This window comes from Gymnoscopelus braueri (assembly GCF_963280865.1).
Source record: "Gymnoscopelus braueri genome assembly, chromosome: 5".
Lineage (NCBI taxonomy): Eukaryota > Metazoa > Chordata > Actinopteri > Myctophiformes > Myctophidae > Gymnoscopelus > Gymnoscopelus braueri.
Genome location: NC_137606.1, coordinates 24779034 through 24802531, shown reverse-complemented (window position 1 = coordinate 24802531; position 23498 = coordinate 24779034). Strand labels below are relative to the sequence as shown.

Here is a 23498-nt window from a genome sequence, read left to right as displayed (position 1 = left end):
AAATATATATTCTAATCCAATCTAAGAGTTGTCTGACTGAACTGTACATATATTTACAAATGTATTTTAAAACCATTATATCATGCTGCTTAGGTTTAGGCCATACAAATTAAATTATCTGCGCCTGAGAGACAGAAATAATCTCTTTTTGTGTCATCCTTTTGACCACTGCATGCAACTGATTTTTTGTGTATATGATTTCATGTAAACAATTTAAATCAATAAGTGCGAAGGCACCCTTTTGTATTTGTTAGTTATTTTTAGTGCAGTTGTTTTTTATTAAACTCTGCATTATGGTAGAGGGCTATGCCTAACGGCCAAGAAACGAAACTCACAAGCACTCAATTGAAAAATGCTAACTTTGAACAGGCATAGCTCACGAACCTTTGACCTACAGCCATGAAACGTCTCCTCATGAGGAACAACTTTGCCTCTTTGACCTATGATCTCTGACCTTTAGATCTTCTGACATTTTCAATTATATGAAAAACAGTTCAAATCTATTTCCTCCTGGGATTTTTGTAGCCTGGTAAACCCCCCTCCCTCCGGAAATCTCATTTGCATTTGATTTCAGGAAGGAGTCTGGTCTACAGGCCTGTATGGGCAATTTGGGAGCTGGGCTGGATTAGTACAGTTGACTGACAACCCCTTCAGCCAATCAGCAGTTCGTTCCCCTTCAGCCAATCAGCAGCTCATTTTCCAAACCACCAGTCAATATGACGCAAGGGGACTTTTGAAGAGGCTATGCCGAAAATAGTTTGCTTTATTCACTGCCCACCCCTGCCGGTTCTCTGATTTTTTTATTTTTAAATAGGCTCTGTCATTATTAATTTTATTTATTTTTATTATTTATTTATTTGATAAAATCTGAATTGATCGAAACGTTGACGACGCAAAAAAAATACACCAGAGATTTTTCAGCATTAGTGTGCAAACTCTATTTCCTTTTATGATACTTCTGCTTGTCTTGCACCTATACCTTCCTCATACTTTTTAAAGATAACATGAAATTCTACTTTGAGAGTATTTAATTCCAATATAGCCTATGACATAATATTTCCTTGTGAAAGCCGATCTAGGGCCTTAGTTCATGACAGAAGGCAAGACTTTATGCTCATCAACTGACACCAATGAGTGAGATTCTTATCTAATGCTCCCCTGCGTGCTAAATATAACCTTCTTAGCTGGGTAACGCTGAAATCTAGTTTCCCCTGTTGGAATCATAATATATGGTCTTTATTTTTATAAACAGCAACCTGACCTCCAATATTGACCTCTGAAAGCCCATGCAATTTGTTGCATGGGCTTCTTTCTCTGAAGTTCAATCTATTCTGTTTCTATGGCTTATTGCGCATATTGCATATTGGGATTTGTATATTGCACATTGCATTTCTTGGCCTCCATATTGCTGCTAGCAACTATATTTATTTATGTATGTATGTATGTATGTATGTATGTATGTATGTATTTATTAGTATTATCATTACTATTATTTTAATATATAATAACAAACATTAAGCCTTGGACATTTAAAATAGAAATTGTGAGAAAGATGCACTACTCCCCTGATGCTGGATAATGAGACGGCAGAAAACTGAAGTCGGCATCAGTTAGACATTCAAGTTTGTATGATGTTACTGACAAATATCAAATCCAAACGTGTTGCATTCCTTTTCAAATAACTAGCCTTTTTGTGTGTAGTTAGGTAGGTTGTAGGTTATGATCTATACAATGGGTAAACTCGAACTGTACTGTAAGTGGCTTCCAGGGGTGGCTGACTGAGGAACCCATTAACTAAGACAGAAACCTGCCTTCTGTGCTTGCTTACCTGCAATTAGCAGTCCCTGTGATCTTGCTTTTACCCACATATGACAGGACAATACTACCACCCAGTGGGCAAAGGAGTGAATACCAGTGTCTGTGATCTTAAATGTGGTTGACATTTGGCACCTGAAAGTGTTTGCGTGCACATAGTACAGAGGCTATGGACCAGAGCTAGATATGACCTAACTCTTAACTTCAATGTCCCTCTGCCAAATCCCGCTGTCATTCAACCATATCATTTTTGTGAGGCAGGTCGTTGATACCAACAGGTATTTTGTCTGTAGAAGTTCACCTGGAAGGCATCACTTGGGATTGTTCTAAAGAAGGATGGGAACCGATGCCGGTCACTCAGACAGTAGCATGTGGCAAAGTAACTTACCTGCAAAAGGTACAAAACATCTGTTCTGTAATATATTACATTTTGGACCCATTTCCCCTGGAAGCAGAAGCAGTGCATGTGAGGTCGATGCTCGAGATTCGATAGTTATCCAACAGCCTAAAGGGGAATCCCCTTGACTGGGGGAGATATTAGGCTTTTGGTCTTCAGGCAGAGACTGTGAGCCACTCTGCTACACTCACTCCCCCTTGACCCCCCCGTAAATCTGATCCGAGTCACGGCATCAATGTAACATCCGAGGTTTGAGCCCAGGTCTCCCACATGGGAATTCGGGACACGAAAGCCAGACATCTTATACACTAGCCTAAAGGAACCCCCTTGGCTCTGAGCCACTCCATGAGGAATAAATCACACTCACCAGACTGTTCTTATCGCTCAAACAGATTCCCTGACCCTGCTGCTCTGCTCATAGCAACACAAAAAAAGCTGTTGCAGTTGCAGTCTTTGCCATTTGAAGGACCGTAATTAATCAGAGCATAATTTGACATGTAGCATACCGTATAATCACAGTGTAGATTTCACTAGACCCTCTAGACCAGAGTTATTTATGCTGTAAGTAGTGTAGCTCTAGAGTGTTTTATTTATTGCTGTAGGCCTACTGTCTGTATTTTGTTGAAATGTCTTGTTTGTCTCAGACTAAGGACCACAATGGAAATAAGTCGCACAACTTTCTTGTGTTTGTATTCTTGACGTTTCTGCGATGAACATGTAACAGAGTTTCTCAAAGTGGGTGCGGTGGCACCGTAGTGTACCGTGACACCAGTCTAGGGGTGCCACGGTGATAATACCTTGATAATATTTGGTTAAAAAAAAATTGGTAAAAAAATAACACTTTTATTTTATAAAAGTTTGAACATCAAGTACAAAGTTATTTTCAATCAGTGCTAACCAAAACAGATATTCTCTCAAGTCAATCCAGGATACAAGTCCAAAGACAATGAATATTTTAAGAGATTTAAATCACAAAATGAAAGAGCGAGTGAACTTATGCTTTCAACTGTGTGCATTCAATTGAATGGTGTGGTCACCTCCCCACCAGTACTGTTATTTTAAATTTAAATAAAATATGTCATAAATATAAGGTGCTCTAGTGATAAGTAATTTAGTTGCCTGCTGCCACAGTCCTGTAACTTTTCTTACACACCTTGTATAAAGGTTAAAGTGTTTAAAGTGATTGTAATGCTATATTAAGTAATTTTGCTGGGGACCCGCTGGAACCCCTTCAAGGACCCCTGGGGGTCCCCGAACACCACTTTGAGAACCACTGCTTTATGATGCATAGTAGCATACATGTATACAGTATGTAGTAATTTTCAGTGTAACCAAAAGCAGACATTGATAGCACGTAAACAGCTTCACACATTCATTTGCAAATGTATCGCTTTCACTGATATTCAGGCTTGTTTAATTAGGTTTTTACTGATAGTCCATTCACTATCTTCATAACCTTTGCTCAATATCCTGTAGTGGTGTGCCCAGGTAGAGCCTGGCTTTCAGGAAATATGCTATCTCACTCAATTAAGCAACCAGAATTCCACGTAACAGAATCCCAATGATAGTACAGTAAGGTAGTAGAAGATAGTAATACACAGCCCCAAAGGTTCCTTTTAGAATTATGTTTACCTAATTTACTCAAGATTGATGTTTGCTGACAGTGCAGGTTCTGAAAAAGCTATTTCAAGAAGACTGTATAGCCTATTGATTTTAAAGACATACATTCATCTAAATGCCTGAATCTATGAACTATGATTGGAACTATGATTTCTGAACCTGCTAGTTAAAATCAGGAGATAACATTCATTGCATTTCCTGAATTGATGCAAGGGTGTAGTAAATATAACTTATATTCGTTCATTTATCTTCAAATAAAACTGTGATGTCAAAGGAATTGCTATAATGTGAAATGCAAAGGGCTTCTTTTTTTTTATTAACATAATGTAGGCCCTAATTGGTTTTATTCAGCATTCTTGCATTTAGTTTAAGGATGATTATAGAAAGTGATGAGGCAGTGAAGATGCAACTCTCTATTTGTCCCTTTAGTATTATTTTATCCACACGAACTCTACCATCCCTATTCTCGGGGTGAACATTCGGTGAAAATAGCATATCGACAAGATTGTGCAATGTCACAATGTGACGCATTGTGAGCTTATAGATCGGCTATTATCAGCAAAGATTTGGTGTTGAAGGAAAAAAGAGGGCCTAGTATAGAGACTCCGATCAACTAAGCATATAGGGTTTAAGTGGTTAAACTTCATTTAACTAAGCCACACTATATTTAAGTATTGCATATTGCATTATTTACAGTGGCGTAGCTTACATAGGGTTGCTGGGTTATGATGAGAACCCAGACGCGGGATTTCACAGCAAGGGGGGCCCCCTGCTGGCGAGGATTTTTATTTATTTTTAGTTCCTCTTAGCACCAAACGGCGTTGAGAAAGTGAAAGTAGACGAATCGCGAAAAGCGCCGAAATTTAGAAGCAGCGGCTGCTGAAGGAGCAAAACAGTGAAACGTGCCGGTGAACCCCCCCATTCACAAAACAGTCCCAGGGGGGGCCTTTTGATCTGACCAGAAGTACTATGTAGCAGAGGTTAAAAAAGCAGTTCTAAAGAAAGGAGGTTACACATACAGAACAACAAAACAGGGGCTTCCCGAGTTCAACTAATCAGTTTTGTATTCATGGCCACTACAAAGGAAGACCTTATTAATGTCTTTACTATTTCCCTGCCAGTCTCAGAATGTGAATTAAATTAGCAACCCGTTTACAAGTTTGCTTCTGTGTGATTCGATTATCCTCTGCCATGCAGTCTAACAAAGTTTGCATCTGCAGCATTGTATGCATTTACAAAACATCAAAGACAAAACAAGCATATTCCCTTTTGTCTTCCCTTTTATCCAACTTATTACATATTAGTGGGCAGACATATTCTGTCTGCCCATTGCTGCCTTGTGGTCTGCTGCCTTGTGGTCAATTATGAAAAAGCAAAGTGCTACAAATAATTGAAACATGATCAAACCTATTTATTTGGTTTATGTTGCAATGGGCCAGAGGGAATGAATTGTATTTTAGCAGTTATGGAACAAGGTGTAGCTGAATAGAGAGTTTGACTTATTGGTTTCACCTGCCCAGATATCTTTACAGCCAGTTTACATGTGAACTGCCAAATGCAAGCTTGTTTATTTTGATATTCTTTGATATCAAGTTAACTACAAAATGCACATTACAAAAACATATTACAGTTCATTAACTTTTATTTCCATATTTATTAATATAGCCAACGCACAATTTCATTATAGAAAAATGAAACAAGAAAGGAAATCAATTTGCAGGTTTAGTCATGCATGTCTTTCATAAACTCTCCTCGTTATCTGGCCCAAAAATGTTTCTTGGTGTTTCTCGCAGGCCTCAGGAGGAGGATGAAGCACTTTGGCGTGAAGATGCAGATCAGCAGACCATAACTAGAGGCCAGGATGGCAAACATCTCTACAGCAACAGAATACTTCCCTGGAGAACTAACATAGGCAGGGACAAAGGCCACCCACACAGCACAGAAGATCAGCATGCTGAAAGTAGAAGGCCAACAGCAGACATATGAAGGCCAGCGGGCCAGCAGGCCAACGCAACCCAGGACTAGAGCGAAGCCCACCACAGATTGTATGGCACACTCTAGGTTCACCTTTGACCCCTTCACGCCTAGGCCATGTTGCGGTACAGGAGGGCTTATGGATAACCATGTAATACAGATAATAACCTGGAAGAACATATGAAAACACTTCTCAATTCAAATAAAAAGAAATTGATGAGAAAAGGCATCAATTTAATTTGTTGTAGTTGAATTTCAGGATGATTTTTCCATCCGTATACTCACCTGTATCGAGGTGAAGAGGCAGACATTCCCTCTCTGCTGCTCAGGTCCAAACCACCTCATTACGTCTCCAGCACCTGGCCGAGCTGAGCTGAATGCGACCAGAACCACTTTGGTCTTAACAAGGAGACAGGAGACACAAAGGACAAAGCTGATTCCAAATGCTGCCTGCTGGAACCGACAAGACCACAATGAAGGATGGCCAATGAACACCAGCGAACAGAGGAAGCAGAGCTTGAGTGACAGCAGAAACAGGAAGCTCAGTTCTGAGTTGTTGGCTCGCACCTTGACATGAGTGTGATAGACAGAGACAGTTGAATGGTCAAAGTTGAAGATACTTTTTTGGTGTTTCATTCAGTAAAAGTAATTTAGTTGGCTTGGAAAGCGCAGATAATCTTTGCGTTTATTTGGGCTCTCACCAAAGGAGTGTGACGGTTGTACAGGAAGACCACAAACACTGCTGTTGTCACTACGGCACCAGCTACTGTTGTCAGAGTAATCCCCAAGGTTTCATTAAAGGAGAAGTCCATCTGGCGAAGGATGCAGGAAGTTCGCTCAGGATTGGACCAGAACTCTAGTGGACAGCACTCACAGTGGAGAGAACCTGGTAGATGAACAGTGGTGGACAGTATAAGTATTTGAGTACTGTACTTAAACTCACAAAAATATATTAGGAATTAATTAACCACTATTTAAAATATAGTGAAAACAGACCATTTACAAGCTCACGTGTCGCCGCGTTGTGAGCTTGTCGATCGTCTATTTTCACTATTTCTGTCAGATAACTCACGAATAGATTGAACCAATATTATAGACCGAATATATTTAAGCAATATAATAGAATGAGAATACAAGTGTGGAAGTAATATTTTATCTTGGCGTTCAGGCTCTGCTATATTTGTTCTCCCTGCTCAGCACAATCATACGGCCATCATTAACCATTAAGAGCAGGGAGATAGATATACCATAACATAACAACCCCCCATGGGGAACAGACCAATAGCAGAGCCCACTGGTGGTGCTGGGGTGGTGGTGGGAGAAAACGCTGCATGACAACAAGCTAGAAGACACAACCGGATGGAATGCCCGATTCAAGAGAACTTAAATACCCGCCCAATTGGACAGCTGATTGCCACGTCTGTGTATGACGTAAGGATCTTGCATGACGCTGTAAACAGCCATATAGAATGAGCAATGCATGTAACCTCTCGAGTGTATGCTGCCAGAACTAACTCGCAGGCTACGTATAATTTCTGTCAGATAACTCACGAATAGATTGAACCAATATTATAGACCGAATATATTTAAGCAATATAATAGAATGAGAATACAAGTGTGGAAGTAATATTTTATCTTGGCGTTCAGGCTCTGCTATATTTGTTCTCCCTGCTCAGCACAATCATACGGCCATCATTAACCATTAAGAGCAGGGAGATAGATATACCATAACATAACAACCCCCAACACGCGTGACCTACGGTGAACGCTCACCGATTCATCCAAACAGATATCCCACTAAACTCCTTCAGGAGACAGTGACGAATATGCAGCTAGCAATTCTGGATCATGCTAGGATATTCTAACATAACCCCCAACACGCGGAACCAAGAACGCCCTACGGTGAACGCTCACCGATTCATCCTAGCAGATATCCCACTAGACTCCTTCAGGAGACAGTGACGAATATGCAGCTAGCAATTCTGGATCATGCTAGGATATTCTAACATTATGTGAACTTGAATGTGAAGCCATGGCTACGCTTGCCGTAAGCCTTATCTATGTGAACTTGAATGTGAAGCCATGGCTACGCTTGCCGTAAGCCTTATTCTATATGATAGGAAAACTGTGTGTGTGGTGAATTCTCAAACCCATACCAATTGACCAAGCTGATATCCCATCCACCACAGACCAGCGTCTGGGATCAGCGAGGACATACTAACTTTATGTGAACTAAAAGGCCTTAGCTGCCATGCACAGGCAGCACTTAACCATTCCTCTAATAGCCACATAGAGGAATATACTACATAAACTTAACATGCCTAAGTGTTAAGAGTTGATGCCCCCAACCGCATCCTACTGATGCCCCCAACCGCATCAACTCTTATGCAAGCCAACTGCATCACCGTGATGCTATACCCAACCGCATCAGCCATGATGCAAACCAACCGCATCAACCATGATGCCACTTTTTTTTTTTAGTTGTAGTTTGAGCAACCAGCTTAACTCTTTAGTGCCAACTAAAGAAACATTTAAAACTTAACATGACTTTGAAGTCACGCTACACCTTACCTTCACCCAGCGACCACCAGATATGCATGGTAATAACAGAACTACCATTTACATTTAGCTATTACAACACTTGTATTCATTACATCCTGAGCCAACAAAGAACTCCCCATTTTAGCGCACATGACGAACATGGCACTAAGGACCATTTTATTCAGAACGGTTGATCTGTGCACCAACTGATAATATGCAGATGGTTAAGATTTGTTCTGTTGAATTAAAGCTTAAACTGAAGATGGGACATGACCTGTTGAACAAATGAGCCACAGATAAAACATAATGCTGCTTGTGTGAGAACAGACTAAGATCTGTGTTTTAACAGCTAAGATCTATGACTGCCCCATCTAACCATAGATTGACTTCTAATTAACTAAGAATACTGAAGCAGCTTCCAATGAGAGATTTAAGATATATTCATAAAATGTCCCTCCATAGAAATAAAACATCAGAAATCATGGATGCATGACTAACTCTTGATATACACTTAGATTAGACTCCACGTAGATGAAAGCAATGTTTATCGACTTATAGTAGGTAGTACCACAATATTTAATCTGAATCCAGTACTCCCTTTACATTACATGCTTGTAAAATTGCAACCTTGCTTACGAGACTGCAAGAAGAACCACGCCAACATAATACCAAGAATGATAAGCCACCATTTAAAGAACATAACATTAAATATTTGCCTCCTGAGCAGATTTTAATTAATGACCATAACATTCATTATCCAATAACTTCATAACAACAATAACGGAACTAAGTTTGGATTCCAAGAACCTTTGAAATGCCCATCAACCATGACTCTACTGAAGAGCCCCACCATTTATCTGGTAGCAATAACTTTACTCCTGTAGCTTGTCACACAACATGACATCAATTGTCAACCGCTTTTATAAGAATGCATTACATCCGGGGATCTGAACATATGTTGATCCCAAGATAAGACATGAGTGCCCTCATAAATTGCTCCCCTCCTTTATGCCCTGAGAGCATGAATGCCCTCTGCTGGACCATCTTTAATATAACAAAGACCATTTAGATGGGCTGCTATTGCTAAAGATAAAGAAAAGCAGTTGTTTTCCTTCAAGTGTTTCAAGATTTACTTAAGAAAATCCCTGTAACCTACCAGTCTCTTATCCAAGGTGTAAGCAGCAAAATGTATATCACCTTGACAGCAAGAATAGCTTAATTAGCTTTGCAATACAATAGCACAGGGGGAACTTTAGAATGTAACCAAAGCTTACATCTAACCAAGCACTGCAGCCAACACAGTATAATAGCCCATTACTTACTTGATTTGCACAATTTACTTCATTATTATATTTACCAGCCTCCACTATATCTTAGAGGCAAATTATTACCAGAAAATGTAGGCTACATCAGATGGAAATAGCTATAGCCACCAATTAGCACATACTAGCTGCAACATAAAATATATTACCACAATATAATGGCCATACTGCACACTATAGTCTACTTTAGTATAAAATTATGCACCATGAACCATAAGTTCTCTTTACAGCATATTTGAATGCAGTCTCCTAGATTTGAAAAACTGCTGAAAGAATGAATCACTAATATAAATAACCTATATATATTTTAACCAACTGTAGATTAACTTGAAACATTATTAATTCCTACACTGAGATACCTGGTGCTATGCTGCTTTACTCAAGTAAATCCGCAGACTACTGTCTGCAACACTAAAACGAGATCAAGAAAAATGACTATTAGTTATAACTTGTGCTTATAATAAGCGGACATGGCAACCCAGCACTGTGTTGCGTCTATGCTTGCAGTCCCATAGCCCGGAGGGAACGCACTCGACGTTGATCAGTGAACCACGACATGTTTGGAAGCGCAAGAACACACTAGCTCTTCTTCATCCACAAGTGTACTTTCTTATCCCACTCAAGATGACGGCCAGACTGTGCATTAATCGTTTTTAACCAGTACATTATATGAAATATAAGATTTGAGCAATGCACTGCATAAGTGACACTAACTATTGGACCTCTCTCTCCCTCTCTGCTCTGAACAGCTGATCACTGATACGTACAGTGATGCCGGTTTGAGAGAGAAATCAGCCAACCTAGACCACGAAAATACTTGTATTTAACCTGTATTATCCTAATGTATGCATTGCCATTGAAATAGCCTAAAGTGAGCTTGTAGATGATCTGCTATTTCGAAATCTTGTGATAAAAGTGGAATATTTGGAATATGTATATTTTTAACTACACATTAATCTGGGGACCATGACAGAACCACATAAGAAAGCGATCTCAAAATAACTTTTCCCCAGAAATAAGCCAAACCACCAATAAGCGATTTGACAGAAAACCAGCCAATGTTGCTAATAATGAGATGAGGCCCCATAGCCCAGAGGGACACAACAGAAAGCTCTGCTGCTGAGCTAAAACACCGCTGTTTTTCAGCTTAACTTTGAAAACATTAGCAAGGAGCAGTTTCACTACAATTTAAGTTGCTTTGCTTTTAGTAATAGAACAAGTATCATATAACAACCAGCGGCACCAGACCACCACTGAAACCTCAACAATGACATTAGCATCAACAGCATATTAGCTTTTTTCAGCAGCATAGAGAAGAACACAGCAGCCTTAGTAGATAAACAAACGCGACGCCATACCACCTGGCCTTCACAGTAGCCTATAATAGACAGCAACTTATGAGCAGAAAGCATGATTCAAGTAGCATGAAGCAGTTACACCAGCAAACAACAGCAGCTTCTGGGAAGCATGATAGCAAGTAGCAGTAGCTCCAGCAAACAACCAAACAACCAGCCAGGAACAGAAAACGCTGCATGACAACAAGCTAGAAGACACAACCGGATGGAATGCCCGATTCAAGAGAACTTAAATACCCGCCCAATTGGACAGCTGATTGCCACGTCTGTGTATGACGTAAGGATCTTGCATGACGCTGTAAACAGCCATATAGAATGAGCAATGCATGTAACCTCTCGAGTGTATGCTGCCAGAACTAACTCGCAGGCTACGTATAATTTTTGAAACTTTCTGAATATGTCTTATTCATTGATTTTAAATGCAACACTTAATGTCAAAACAGCAATGCATTGATATTTAAAAAATGCATTGTTATTATTATTATAATTATTATTATTATCATCATCATTATTATTATACTTTTGAATACTTGAGTATTTACTTACTACTAGAGTATTTACTTACTACTTACTACTATTACTAGTGCTCCACCACTAAAGATGAACACAGGTAAGAGAATAAAGTTTAAATAGAATGCACTCAGAGAGACCCATAACAAGTTCTGTGGAAAGTCAACAAAGACAGTTCAACTTCAAACTTCAAATAATTGAATAACTAAATGCCAGAAAGGGCACAGATTTGGGCACGCACAGTATGAAAAAATGTGTACTGGAGATTTAATACAGGATAGTGAATATTTAACATATGGGCATGTTGTGGTAAACCATCCAATGTACCACAGAATTCCCCCTCAGTGCATAGGAAGCAGTCAAAGCAGCAGTCAGGTTCCCCCTTCCTTCTGGCCACACCAGTTCCTGGGGGGCAGCTCTCACTGCACACTGAAGTAGAAACCTAAAAAGAAGTTGGTAGATATAATCTACGATGTAAAAAATGTAGAAAACAGGTTAGTGCCATTTTTGTCATATCAACCTGGATCAACATTATTATTTTTTGTACTACCTGATTGGTGCCAGTGCTCCACTGAATAGTTGATTCATTTAGTTGAAGATTGGACCCACTGACTGGACCAATCAAGACAAGCTTTAGTGACCCCTGGGGGTTGGTTTGCCAGCTGACAAGGTCATACACTGCTTGTATGTCTGACCCATTGAAGAAAAACCCAAGAAAAAAAAGCAAAGAGGAGTGCAGGGTAAATTAATGTGTGGCACAGTATAACTTGACTCAGTTAAAAAATGCAAGTCAAATACAGTTTGCCTATTCAAAATCTAAATTGCATTCTCCATTTCACTGGATTTTGATAGGAACACTGCAGAATTAAATAAAAGCTACAGTACCTCTCTGTATCCCCTTTTGTTCAGACACAGCTGAGTGAGGGACACGGGCTGTTGAGTTAGACTTGTCGCTGTCCCGTCCAACCAGCGACAGTACTCCGTGCAGAGCACCCCACGAGTCAAGATAGTTCAGCCTCACACCCAGTAACATCATGGTGTTACAGTTAATTTCCTCCACCGTAAACACCATAGCATACATATACCTTAATGACGCAAGCTTCAAACTAACTCTGCAGGAGAGAATGACTGAGAATGATAAAAGCACTAGTAATAACCATGTTTTTTGATAGCAATGGCTAACAGAGTATATAGCATAATGGAAAATAAGTGGGAAAATAAGTGGCATAATTGAAAATATGTCCATATACTGTAAGTAATTCGGCTATAGCATCTCCACAATACATTGGATATTATGCTCTTGAATAATGATTAAAAATAAAAAATGTTAACAATACAGTAAGCATTGTTATGCAAATGTGTACCTGTAGAAAAGATTGTAATGCCAAGTGATCATTTGTAAACACAAAATAAGCAAATGTATAGAAGATTCCAAATGTGCAGACAGTGTGTTACAATATTCAAAATACAGCAATTACTGTAAACATGAGAAGCAGTACCCAGTGCAAGGTTTGTAGAGGGGAAGTTTAGTCAAACTCTCTATGGCTGGATGCATGTCATGAAGATTAAAGAGTCCCCCGATAACTATATCCCCATCCTGTGTGAGACTCTGGCTGATGTATTTCGACCGAGAACAAATGGCTGTCTGAACCACCTCCAACTTTACTCCGATCCCCACACCTCTGCTCACCGCCCATACCAGCAGCAGGGACAGCACTGAGTACGGTCCCCCGGTGAAGAGCCAAGTGTAACAGGAGGACATAGCTGTAGTTGCTGGATAGCTGGTTAATATTTCACTTCAGTATAGCTGGTTCAGAGGCAGAATATAAGTTAGTGACATTTTCAATTCACATCAGATTAAAAAATGGGATGTAAAATGAATCACATAATGATATTACAGAGGCTCAGAAATAGCATTCAGCATTTCCTGTTTTGATAATCCTTCCCAAGCTATGCATTCCTTCCCATTTCCATTACAATTGCAACTTCATGTATTAATCAAAATAATGTTACCTTATTTCCACAATCACTCTTACATCAGTATGTCAGCTGTAATTTCTTTCTTTTTCTTTTCTTTTTCTTCCACTAAATGTTCAAAAGGCATCTAAACTTCCCACTAAAGCCTCCTCTTGTTCTGTGCAAAGCAAGACATGGCGTGGTTATTTATCCTACAGGAGCTTTAAAGCCAGTGGCAGGTTCAGTAGATGGTAAACAGGATGATACATCCATCAACACAGAATCCCAAATCACTCCTCTCAAGAGAAAACCACAATAGCATGACCCTAAGTGGCAGAGGATGTATGTGAGTAGTCACATGTTCACTACAATGCATTATGTTACATTTTCCTATCTTTAAATTACGTAAGTGGAACACTAGAATGCATTTCAATTCTTAGTTTTCAAGCATAATTCTAGGTGAGCTGTCCAGGTGAGCTAAACCTGAACCCAGTTACAGTAATGCAGACAGGTGATGGATAGAGGTTAAATACGCTTCTGGGCCTGGTGAAGAATGGTGAGAAATGTTAGGATGATGCCTACAGTTGCAATGTGGATTCAGTATGACAGTTGGTTGTCCAGATAGGATAATGTGAAGATGTGTATAGCATCTTTGTAGTTCTTTACTTATTTTAACTTTATTTTTAAGTTATATTTTTTTATTTATTTCATTACGTCCAGTATGATTATTTATATTATTATTGGATATATTTGTATTGATGATATGATATATATTATTTGGGGCAGCTGCTTAGAGAGCCCACCTGGGGAGCACCCTTGGGTGAGGGTGGCTGCTGTAGTACTGGGAAAAGGAGGCTCAGATATTTTGTGCCCTCCTAAAAAAATCTTTGAGAAGTTTAGGGGGTAGAAAACTGAGAAGATTCAGATTGATTATGTGGGGAGTGGGGACAGAAACTAAGGATTTGGGTATGGAATGGCATAGACACAGACAAGGACACCTGTGTCCCAGCAACCCAATGCCTGATACTGTGTAGACATTACAGTGGTAAAATAAATCAATCAATCAGATTCTGCATTAGGTCATAGTGAGACATTGGGAGCCCACAGCCACATGTGTACCATTTTTCACCTCCATTGCTGTTCATTTCACAAGCAATTACACCCAATTATACAAACACAACAAGGTGGCACAGGGGAAAAGTTCTGTGTGTGTGTGTGTGTGTGTGTGTGTGTGTGTGTGTGTGTGTGTGTGTGTGTGTGTGTGTGTGTGTGTGTGTGTGTGGGTGGGTGGGCGTGCATGCGTGTGTGTGCGTGTGCGCGCACGCGTGTGCGTGTGCGTGTGTGCGCGCACGCGTGTGCGTGTGTGCGTGCGTGCGTGTGTGCGTGTGACTGACTGACGTGACTGGGTGAGTATGCGTCATGTCACAGTCCCAACTATTGATTCTTATTATTAATGTTGTATCACAGTCTTTTTAAACCTACACAATTAAATGTTTTTTATTTTGCCTATGTGACTTCTCAACTTATACTTATGCACAAATATGACTTACTGCATTCTGCCCACAAAGGTTAGGTGCAAAGTTGAAAGATTTAACCAATCTGTATGGTAGAGTATTGTAATACAATATAACTAACACATCTGCAGTGGTTGGAGGTGGTCTACCTATACTCTTCTGACACATTTAGACCCTGGTGTTGGGTGTGACACCTAGGCTTACTGGTTGACAACCCTGCCTGAAGCTCATTAACCCAATATCTTCCCTGGCCAAGTGAGGATTCCATCTTGGATGGACAGCACAGCTGAGGTTTGGTTTCTCACGCGGGAGATCCAGGACTGAACCTCGGGTGTTACATTTGCAACAGACTTTTTACACAGCAGCCATATTGACATTATATAGTGGGGTAAAACGGATGTTTCCAATGATACTAACTGAGGTTCTGTTCAATTTAGTGTAGCAGAGCTTTTCCACTGAGCATGCACAATAGCACTGACTCTGTTTGATCTGAATAGAAACGTTATTAAAATCCTGGATGCTTTCCTGGATGTATTCCTAATAAAGCTAGGGATTCACACTGGACAATGCTATACAATACATAATTATATTATTATTGTATTATTTAAACAAAAAAGTGATTTACAGTATGTGTCATGTGGCGAACAGAGTGACTACATTGCATTTATGTATTGACTGTCCACTTAAGAATGATTTCTGGAAAAATGTATATTGTAGATGGAACTGTAGATTTACCCAGATATCTAAAAAGTCTATCAGTCTATGAAATGGTTTTCTGATGACACCTGCTGGTTATAATGAGCGACTGCAGCCTACAGGGAGTTTTATCATTTCTATTTCAAGGACCCATCAGTCCTCTGCAGAGATAGTAAAAGTACTGACATTCTGTACTCGAGTAGAAGTACAATTACTTGTGTAAAGAACAACTTTGGTAAAAGTTGAAGTACTCATTCAAATAATTACTCAAGTAACAGTAAAAAAGTACAGGCTCTGAAATGTACTTTAAGAGTAAAGGTAAAAAGTATTTTTACCGGATGTGCAAAGCCAACTGTAACCTCAAAAACACATAATGTGTAGTAATTAAACTATTGTCTCCTAAAGGAGAGACAGTAAAGTGACGTATGGCTAGGCATTGTAGTCATAGAGAAACTTACTTCAAGCAGATAAAAGTGAACACTGCACAGTGAAGCTCAAACGTTCAACTTAAGTCCATGAACAAAAACACACTTCATCTCTAGTAAACTCCTCTCCTAAAAAGGAGATACAGTAAATAATAAAGTGACATATGGCAGTGCATTCTGTAAACAATAATAAAGTGCATTTTAAACGTTACCCTTCCTCTTATTTTCCACCCATCTTCTCCTTCCCAATCCCTGTCCACCTCCTGTTTCTTCTGCCTATCTTCTCCTCTGCTCATCCATTTTTCACCTTCAGGTTCTCTCCATCTCCACCAGCCCTTCTGCACCGTGCATCTCAAAACTAACGAGTGATCAGTTTATTATTACAATGATTACTACAAACTTAGAGACTCATAAAGTTGAGTTTGAGTCCATCTGAGAACTACAGCTTCCTGTTAATTTTAGACTCCATTTCAAGGTCCTGGTGCTCACCTATAGAGCTCGGCATGGTCAGGCCCCAGAATACCTAACCGACCTGGTCCCACGTTATGTGCCAGGGAGGGCCCTAAGGTCTGCTGAACAGGGTCTGGTAACAGTTCACAACACTAATCTAAGAACTAAAGGAGACAGAGCCTTTCAGGCTGTAGCTCCCAGGCCATGGCTTAGGGTTGAGGACAGAGTACAGCAACTTGCTATGGGCCTGGTCTTCAAGATACACCACAACATTGGGATCCCCCTGTATTTGTCTAAATACTTCCTAAATGTTAATGAAGTCCACGATCATAACACCAGAGGCAGCTCCACAAATCGTGTGCAACCCAGATTTGGCTCAACAAAGGGAATGAACTCTTTCTCATGCTATTCATCAAAAATGTGGAATGCCCTACCGAAAGGAGTGAAGGAGTGTAAAACCCTACTCACCTTCAAAACTGCCCTAAAGATACACCTTCAGGAGGCTGCAATTTGAAAATGGCCCCTGTCTAACTCTTAACCTACCCCCCCCTTTTCTTTTTCTTCTTTTGTACATTTTTTTCACTTTTCATACCAGTAACCTGTAAGCTGATTGTATGACTTTCTGTATAGTAGTGTGTATATCTGTCTGTCTCTTATATGTCATCATGATTTGTGTGCATGGGGATCTCATCTTAAACAAGCTTAGTGCTTAATGAGACTCCCAGTTTAGTAGACCTTGTATTGTGAATTTGTACTTCCATGTACTGATGTTCTCATGTCTTACTAAATAAAGTACATCAATCAATCAATCAATCAGTCACCCAACATTATGTAACAGGAAAAAATATATAAATAGTTTTACCCAGTGCAAGCCAGGGTTTAACAGGGGAGGTTTGGTGAAGTCCAGGTCAATAACTGAAGGCACGTGATGAAGATTAAAGAGCCGTGCCTTCAATGATACTGACCAAGCGATGAAATTTCTCTGTATTCTACTTCCATCTAGTGGGCAATGTAGGATAAATCTGAAGTCAATTTTGCCAATTTATGCTCATGCTAGGATAGGGACATCTTGGGATATATGGATGGCTGTGTGGACCAGTGTATTTGCCTGTATCAATGTTTCCATTGAACCAGGGCAGCCTGCAAGACAGAAGGAAGACCAGAAGCCAAATATTTCTAGGGCTGTCCTTGACTACAGAAATGTATAGTCAACTAAATAGTCATAGGAATGTGGCGATTAGTTCACTTATCGATTAGTTAATTAAATCAACAAATGCGTCAAATTGTTTTGCATGAGGAGACCATGCCTTTTCAGGTTGGTGAGTTTAACTGAACATTCTGATTTCATGTTGATTTCACAATGGCTATTTGCTATTGAAAGTTATAAGAAAGACATAATCAATCAAAAAATATATTTCCCTTGGCCAAGGGATTCACCTTTGGTTGAGTCATAAATGTTTGATTTCGCACCCAGTTTGAGGTTTGAATCCAGGTGGTATAAATTCCATACTGCCTGATATAGCTTACTGAATAAATATAAATTTACATGGTTACTGTACTCTTTTGTTCTGTTTCAGCTATGGTTGACCATAAAACATAAAATGTTGAAAACTAATTGAAAATAATCACTTTTAGTAATATGCACTTCCTGTTACCTACATTGTGTTCATCTATAATGCAATATGCAGGAAAAGTTCATAAATGTTTGTTTCTTTTCATTAAAGGGATACTTCACTTTCACATAAAATAAACATTTTAAAAATATATAAAAAATAAATGAAAAAAGTAATGGAAAAATCACGGCCCCCTCACGCATTAGAGTGTCCTACTAATGTGTGAGGGGGCCTTTATTTTGCCATAACTTCTTTCATTTTTTTTTATTATATTTTTTTAATGTTTATTTTATGTGAAAGTGAAGTATCCCTTTAAGTAGACAATGTCAAGAAAGACAGAAACATTTAAATTTAATTTGAAAATACTTTCTGATGAGCTGCTGACTGTCCTTTATCTCTTTGTACAGTATCTCATAGTAGCCTTATTTTGTAATCTGTTATACTTGGCAAAGGATAAGGATAATTCCTTTTAACAGGTCGTTCATGAAAGTCCTTGCGGTCTTGTTTCCAATGAGAACCTGTGAGCAATTAGGGGTTAAGAGTCTTGCTCAGGGACAAATTTCATTTCATCGACACATATGCTGGGCTGGCCTGGAATCGAACCTGGGGCAACCAGGGCCTCTGGCTCCCTAGGCGGGCTCACTAACCACTCAGCTATGGCCGCCCCCATTAGCAAGCAGGTGTCATTCATGTGCACACTAATCTGAGCAAATAACCTATTAGGATGGATGTTGGGCAAAATTCAAAATTCCATTCCAAGAGTCACTGTCACCATTGTGTACACCAGGGGTTCTCCATTAGTTTTTGTTTTTCATGTGAAGGACCCCCAAATTAATTTGTATTTGGATACATAATTATTCGGACACTGCATTCTCTCTCTCACTCACACACACACACACACACACACACACACACACACACACACACACACACACACACACACACACACACACACACACACACACACACACACACACACACACACACACAGGCGAAAACATCATCTCCGCCTCCCGTCCGTTCCAGTCTGGTGGAGATACAGTAGGTACTGTAAATCGATCCATATGTTCACTGAATTTTCATTCACATTAGACAGAAAATTCTACAATTTGATGTAGGAAGGACCCCTGCTGTTAGGGTGCTGCTAAGCTACGTTATAGTCATTGCACCATACTGTTGTAGAAATTAAGAACATTTAGAAATTAAGAAATACTGTACATAATCTTTTTTTAGAAATGACACAGACACATATATAGAGCATTTATAAATCTTATTATTCAACCATTTTCACATTACAACATCAACACTGTTCTGCTAGTGACAGTTTCTAATAATCTCAATATATTGTATAATTACTTTGCAATACATTGTCAAGAGGCACTTCCAGTAAGTCTGGCAAAAGAGGAGCTACAGTATTGTGTCTAAGTTACAAAACAATAAAAATAAATATTTTTTTTCTAAAAGTTTTTTTTTTGTAATATACTTTTTTGAATCTGTACAGCATATGTATATATATATTTATATTTTAAATACAAAATCAAAGAATAAAACAATAACCAGGAATAAAATGTAGTATTTCACATAAATACTGGTGAATCACACAACCTCCCCATCTTATTTGTATTGCTACATGTGTTAAGTGCAAGATACTAGAGAGAAGAAAATAATTAAGTTTGTGAAGTGCCCACTATAACAGATAAAAACACACATCATTTGCTTTGCTTAAAGGTGGTGTAAAAACCTTTGTTTTTGGTTCCCTTTGTGAAAAACAACGAAGCTGATGATTATAGCATTCAAACAATGTACACTCACATGCTAAAATGTAATGACACCGGAGTGTAGTGCCGTTTAAATGGGTGTCAAAACAAATAATACAAAAAAAACTCCATGTTTTTGGTTCAAACTCAAAAGGAACTGCAAAGGGGTGTGTTTAGAAACGGCCCCCTTGTAAGTGATTCCACTGTAGTGCTGTCACTGTGACATGGCAGTAAATTAAACAAATATGTGGATAGTTAAAAACATGACATGAGTAAAGTAGGAACTTAAGGTCTGTTACCTTAATGCCATGTCAAGATTATTCTCGTGTCTTTATTTGTGAGAATCATATCACAAAATCATAAAGATAATAAAACACTTCCACACGTCTTGATCAGGTGCTGGATGCCAATGACAAAATATGACTATGCACACTTTGGAAAAATGCTCCCCTTTTTTTCTTGTCTTTTCTCTTTTTTTGTACAAACTACAAATCATTGCTGCTGTGTGGAAACCTTGCATGTCCAAAACCGTTCCTTTACTACTATGCGTACTAAGTACCATTACTTTAAAAAACATTTTAAAATAGTGAAAATAGCCTATCTACAAGCTCACAGCGGCGCGTTGTGGGCTTCTAGATATGCTACTTTCACACATTTTGTACGACACTCTTGAATGATGAAGTAGGAAAAAACTTAAAAAGTTGAAATATGGAGATACAAGGTTTCTTCCCGACAGCAACGAAATGCTCCTAAAGATACTGTGGTTTGCAGTCCCCTTTATAGTCTTTACTGGAAGTCACAGATACTAACATCCCCTGCCTTTATATGCCAGTGGAAAATTACTATGTTTGAAGTCTGTCAATCTGCATAGAAAAACGCCATAAAGCCATAAGAAATTGGGATATGTAAGTTGCTGAATATACAGTATCATGCCATTGGTTTGTAGACACCAGTTAGCCAGCACAATCAGAGAAAGAAAAAGTGGCTCAAATAAAAAAAAAAAAAAGTGGACTAAATGTATTTTTTATTTTAATGTATTGGAAATAAATTCTTCAAACTTTAGCATTCTGAATACTACTAGGTAAAGGAGTTCACTAACTCTTGGCTATAATATGTGAGTCTACCGTGTGTCATCAATGCAGCAAGAATAGTACCTCTATTATCAGATTCAGAGGGCACTTTACCAGTCCACCAAATGACTTACTCATCTAAACAGCCCAATGTGTCCAGAGACTCCACAGATACTGTACACATGATGTTCCATATAACCATACATGTTAAAATTTGAGAGAACACAAGAGATAGCGTACAATGAGAAACATAGTGACCCTGACTTGTACCACAGCGTTGATTAAGTCTCTTAGATTGAACTAATATACAGGGTTGGTGAGGCAGGGCTGAATGGGATGGTGGAAGGTTTGGGGCACATTGCAAGACTTGAAAAGATACTACTTAGCTCCTTATGGGCTAATTTATTTGATGATTTAGGAATTGTGATAGATGAGTATTTGGACGAAATTAAAAGGACATTCAGAGGAGGAGTCAAAAACAAAGTGCATGCAGGCTCCTGGACATGAACATATAAACAAAGTATAGATGTGATTAAATTTGATTAATAGAAATCATTGATGGATATGCTGTGGTGAAATTATGTTCATTCACACATGTGCACATTCCTGCAGTATGTCTCATTTAGAGGAAGTGGTTGTTCAGACCTAAATGATTACATTGAATTACGTGAAATTGGGCCCTTCATATTGCCTATGATGATACATTTCTTGACCTGCACTGAGAGTGAGTGAGTGAGAATCTCAAAAGAATTTGCGCTGATGATTGGAGCACCGAAGTGGTAACATCCTAGCTGTAATGGCACACCTGGCGCTACATAATTAAAAAAATTAATGAGTACACTTTTTGGAACTCTAAGAACTGGTCACCATTACTTGAATTGTTTGGGATAAAGTTGCTACAAAGATTTGCTGGCATAAATGTGTTTTTTGACTACTTCTCTAAATACTATTAAACACTCTTTATTCGCGAGTGTCTGCCCCAACACTCGCCCTCAAATGTAACATGTTTTACGTTAATAAGTACTATTTTATCCTCGGGCGCTAAACCATTCAGCATTACTTTATGACTGGATCTTCCGTATAGACAAACGCTGTAATGCCAACGGAGCTACGAGAGGTGTTGCCCAAAAAAAAGACTAAAATGAATCTTACACAATATGACTTAAACCACTTGAAACTTGAGGCTTCTTGCATCCTCTTGGCACTTTTCCTTTTTATATTTTGTGTACAGTTTTTTGTATTGTTTTTACAATTTGTGCTAAATAAATCAATCAAATCAAATCAACCCTAGCGTCCCTATTCTAGGGCAAACATTGTGACACGTTGTGAGCTTGTATATCAGCTATTTTTGGCAAAGATCTTTGGTGCCCTGGGAGACTCCGGTCAACTAAAGGACTTGTTTATTTTTATTTTTTGTTTATTTAAACGGATCCCCATTAGCTGACGCCTTAACTAGAGACCACTCAATTCAAAAGTAGATTGCTAGTTGATGCAGGGGGTGTACCCAAGGAAGCTTTTGAAAGGAAGAAATGTGCTGGACGCCGGGGATGCGCCATGACACTCATGGGTGGCAAACCTCGCACCGGAAGTTTGATGAAATACATTGCAGTGAATGGACCGGGCTGGACCAGCTCAGGGACGTGCACAGATAGACTCTAGGTGGTGCTAGAGCACCTGCCCTTTGCCCTCTTGACCAGAAGTGCCCTTAAAAAAAAAAATCTGGATTAAAAGCTTCTAATATATTGACAATTCCCCAAAATGTGTATTGCAATTTTTTTCTATAAATCTCACACTACTAGGGCAGCCGGCGGTTCCGCGTGCCGCGCAAGATGCCCTTTTTTTTTACTTGAGCACCTGCCCCTCAAAATGTCTGTGCACGCCACTGGACCAGCTCATGAACAAACATTATTTCTGAACGATTGCGACCTTTGTCATATAATCGGTTCAGGAATATAAAAGAAGACATATCACAGGCTGTTTTCTAATCACTTGCTTTTCGATGTGCACAGTACATCATTTTATTGAGGTCTGATCTAAACAACGGTATCGTTTCTGTCTCGGAGGTATCGCGAGATTTGGTTGCCAGACAGGAAATGGTTGACAGTCTCGCGATACTTTGGCCGTTCAGAAACATACTTTGTGATCTTTAGATACTGTACCTCTATGAAAGTATACAGTGTACACATCGAAAAGCAACACAGCAGAAAACAATGTGTGATATGTCCTCTTTTATTTTCCTGAGCCGAGTATTTTATGAAGGTCTCAATCGTTCACAAAAAGTGTTTGTTGATAAGCTGTCCAGCCGGCTCTCATAGACTGTTATGTTATTTCACGACTTCCGGTGTGAGTCTGCCACCCAATGCGACAAATCTACCGGCTGGAATTGCACGATAGAGAAAATGACGTTGGCTTCCCTTCCTTTCAAAAGCTTCCTTGGGTGTACCCAGGTTAAGTTTCACTTCAGTGCTCCATTACCCTATAGC

General features: G+C 39.2%; 1 protein-coding gene across 1 annotated transcript; it reads right to left on the bottom strand.

The window, feature by feature from the left end:
* Positions 1–5587: 5587 nt before the first annotated feature.
* LOC308085824 (vomeronasal type-2 receptor 26-like) lies at positions 5588–12570 on the bottom strand (the record flags this gene model as incomplete). Its single annotated transcript, XM_080429134.1, has 6 exons — positions 5588–5974; positions 6092–6373; positions 6508–6692; positions 11862–11976; positions 12085–12242; positions 12420–12570. The coding sequence occupies 6 exons, from the start codon at positions 12568–12570 to the stop codon at positions 5588–5590; spliced, it is 1278 nt and encodes a 425-aa protein (XP_080285260.1).
* Positions 12571–23498: the final 10928 nt, after the last annotated feature.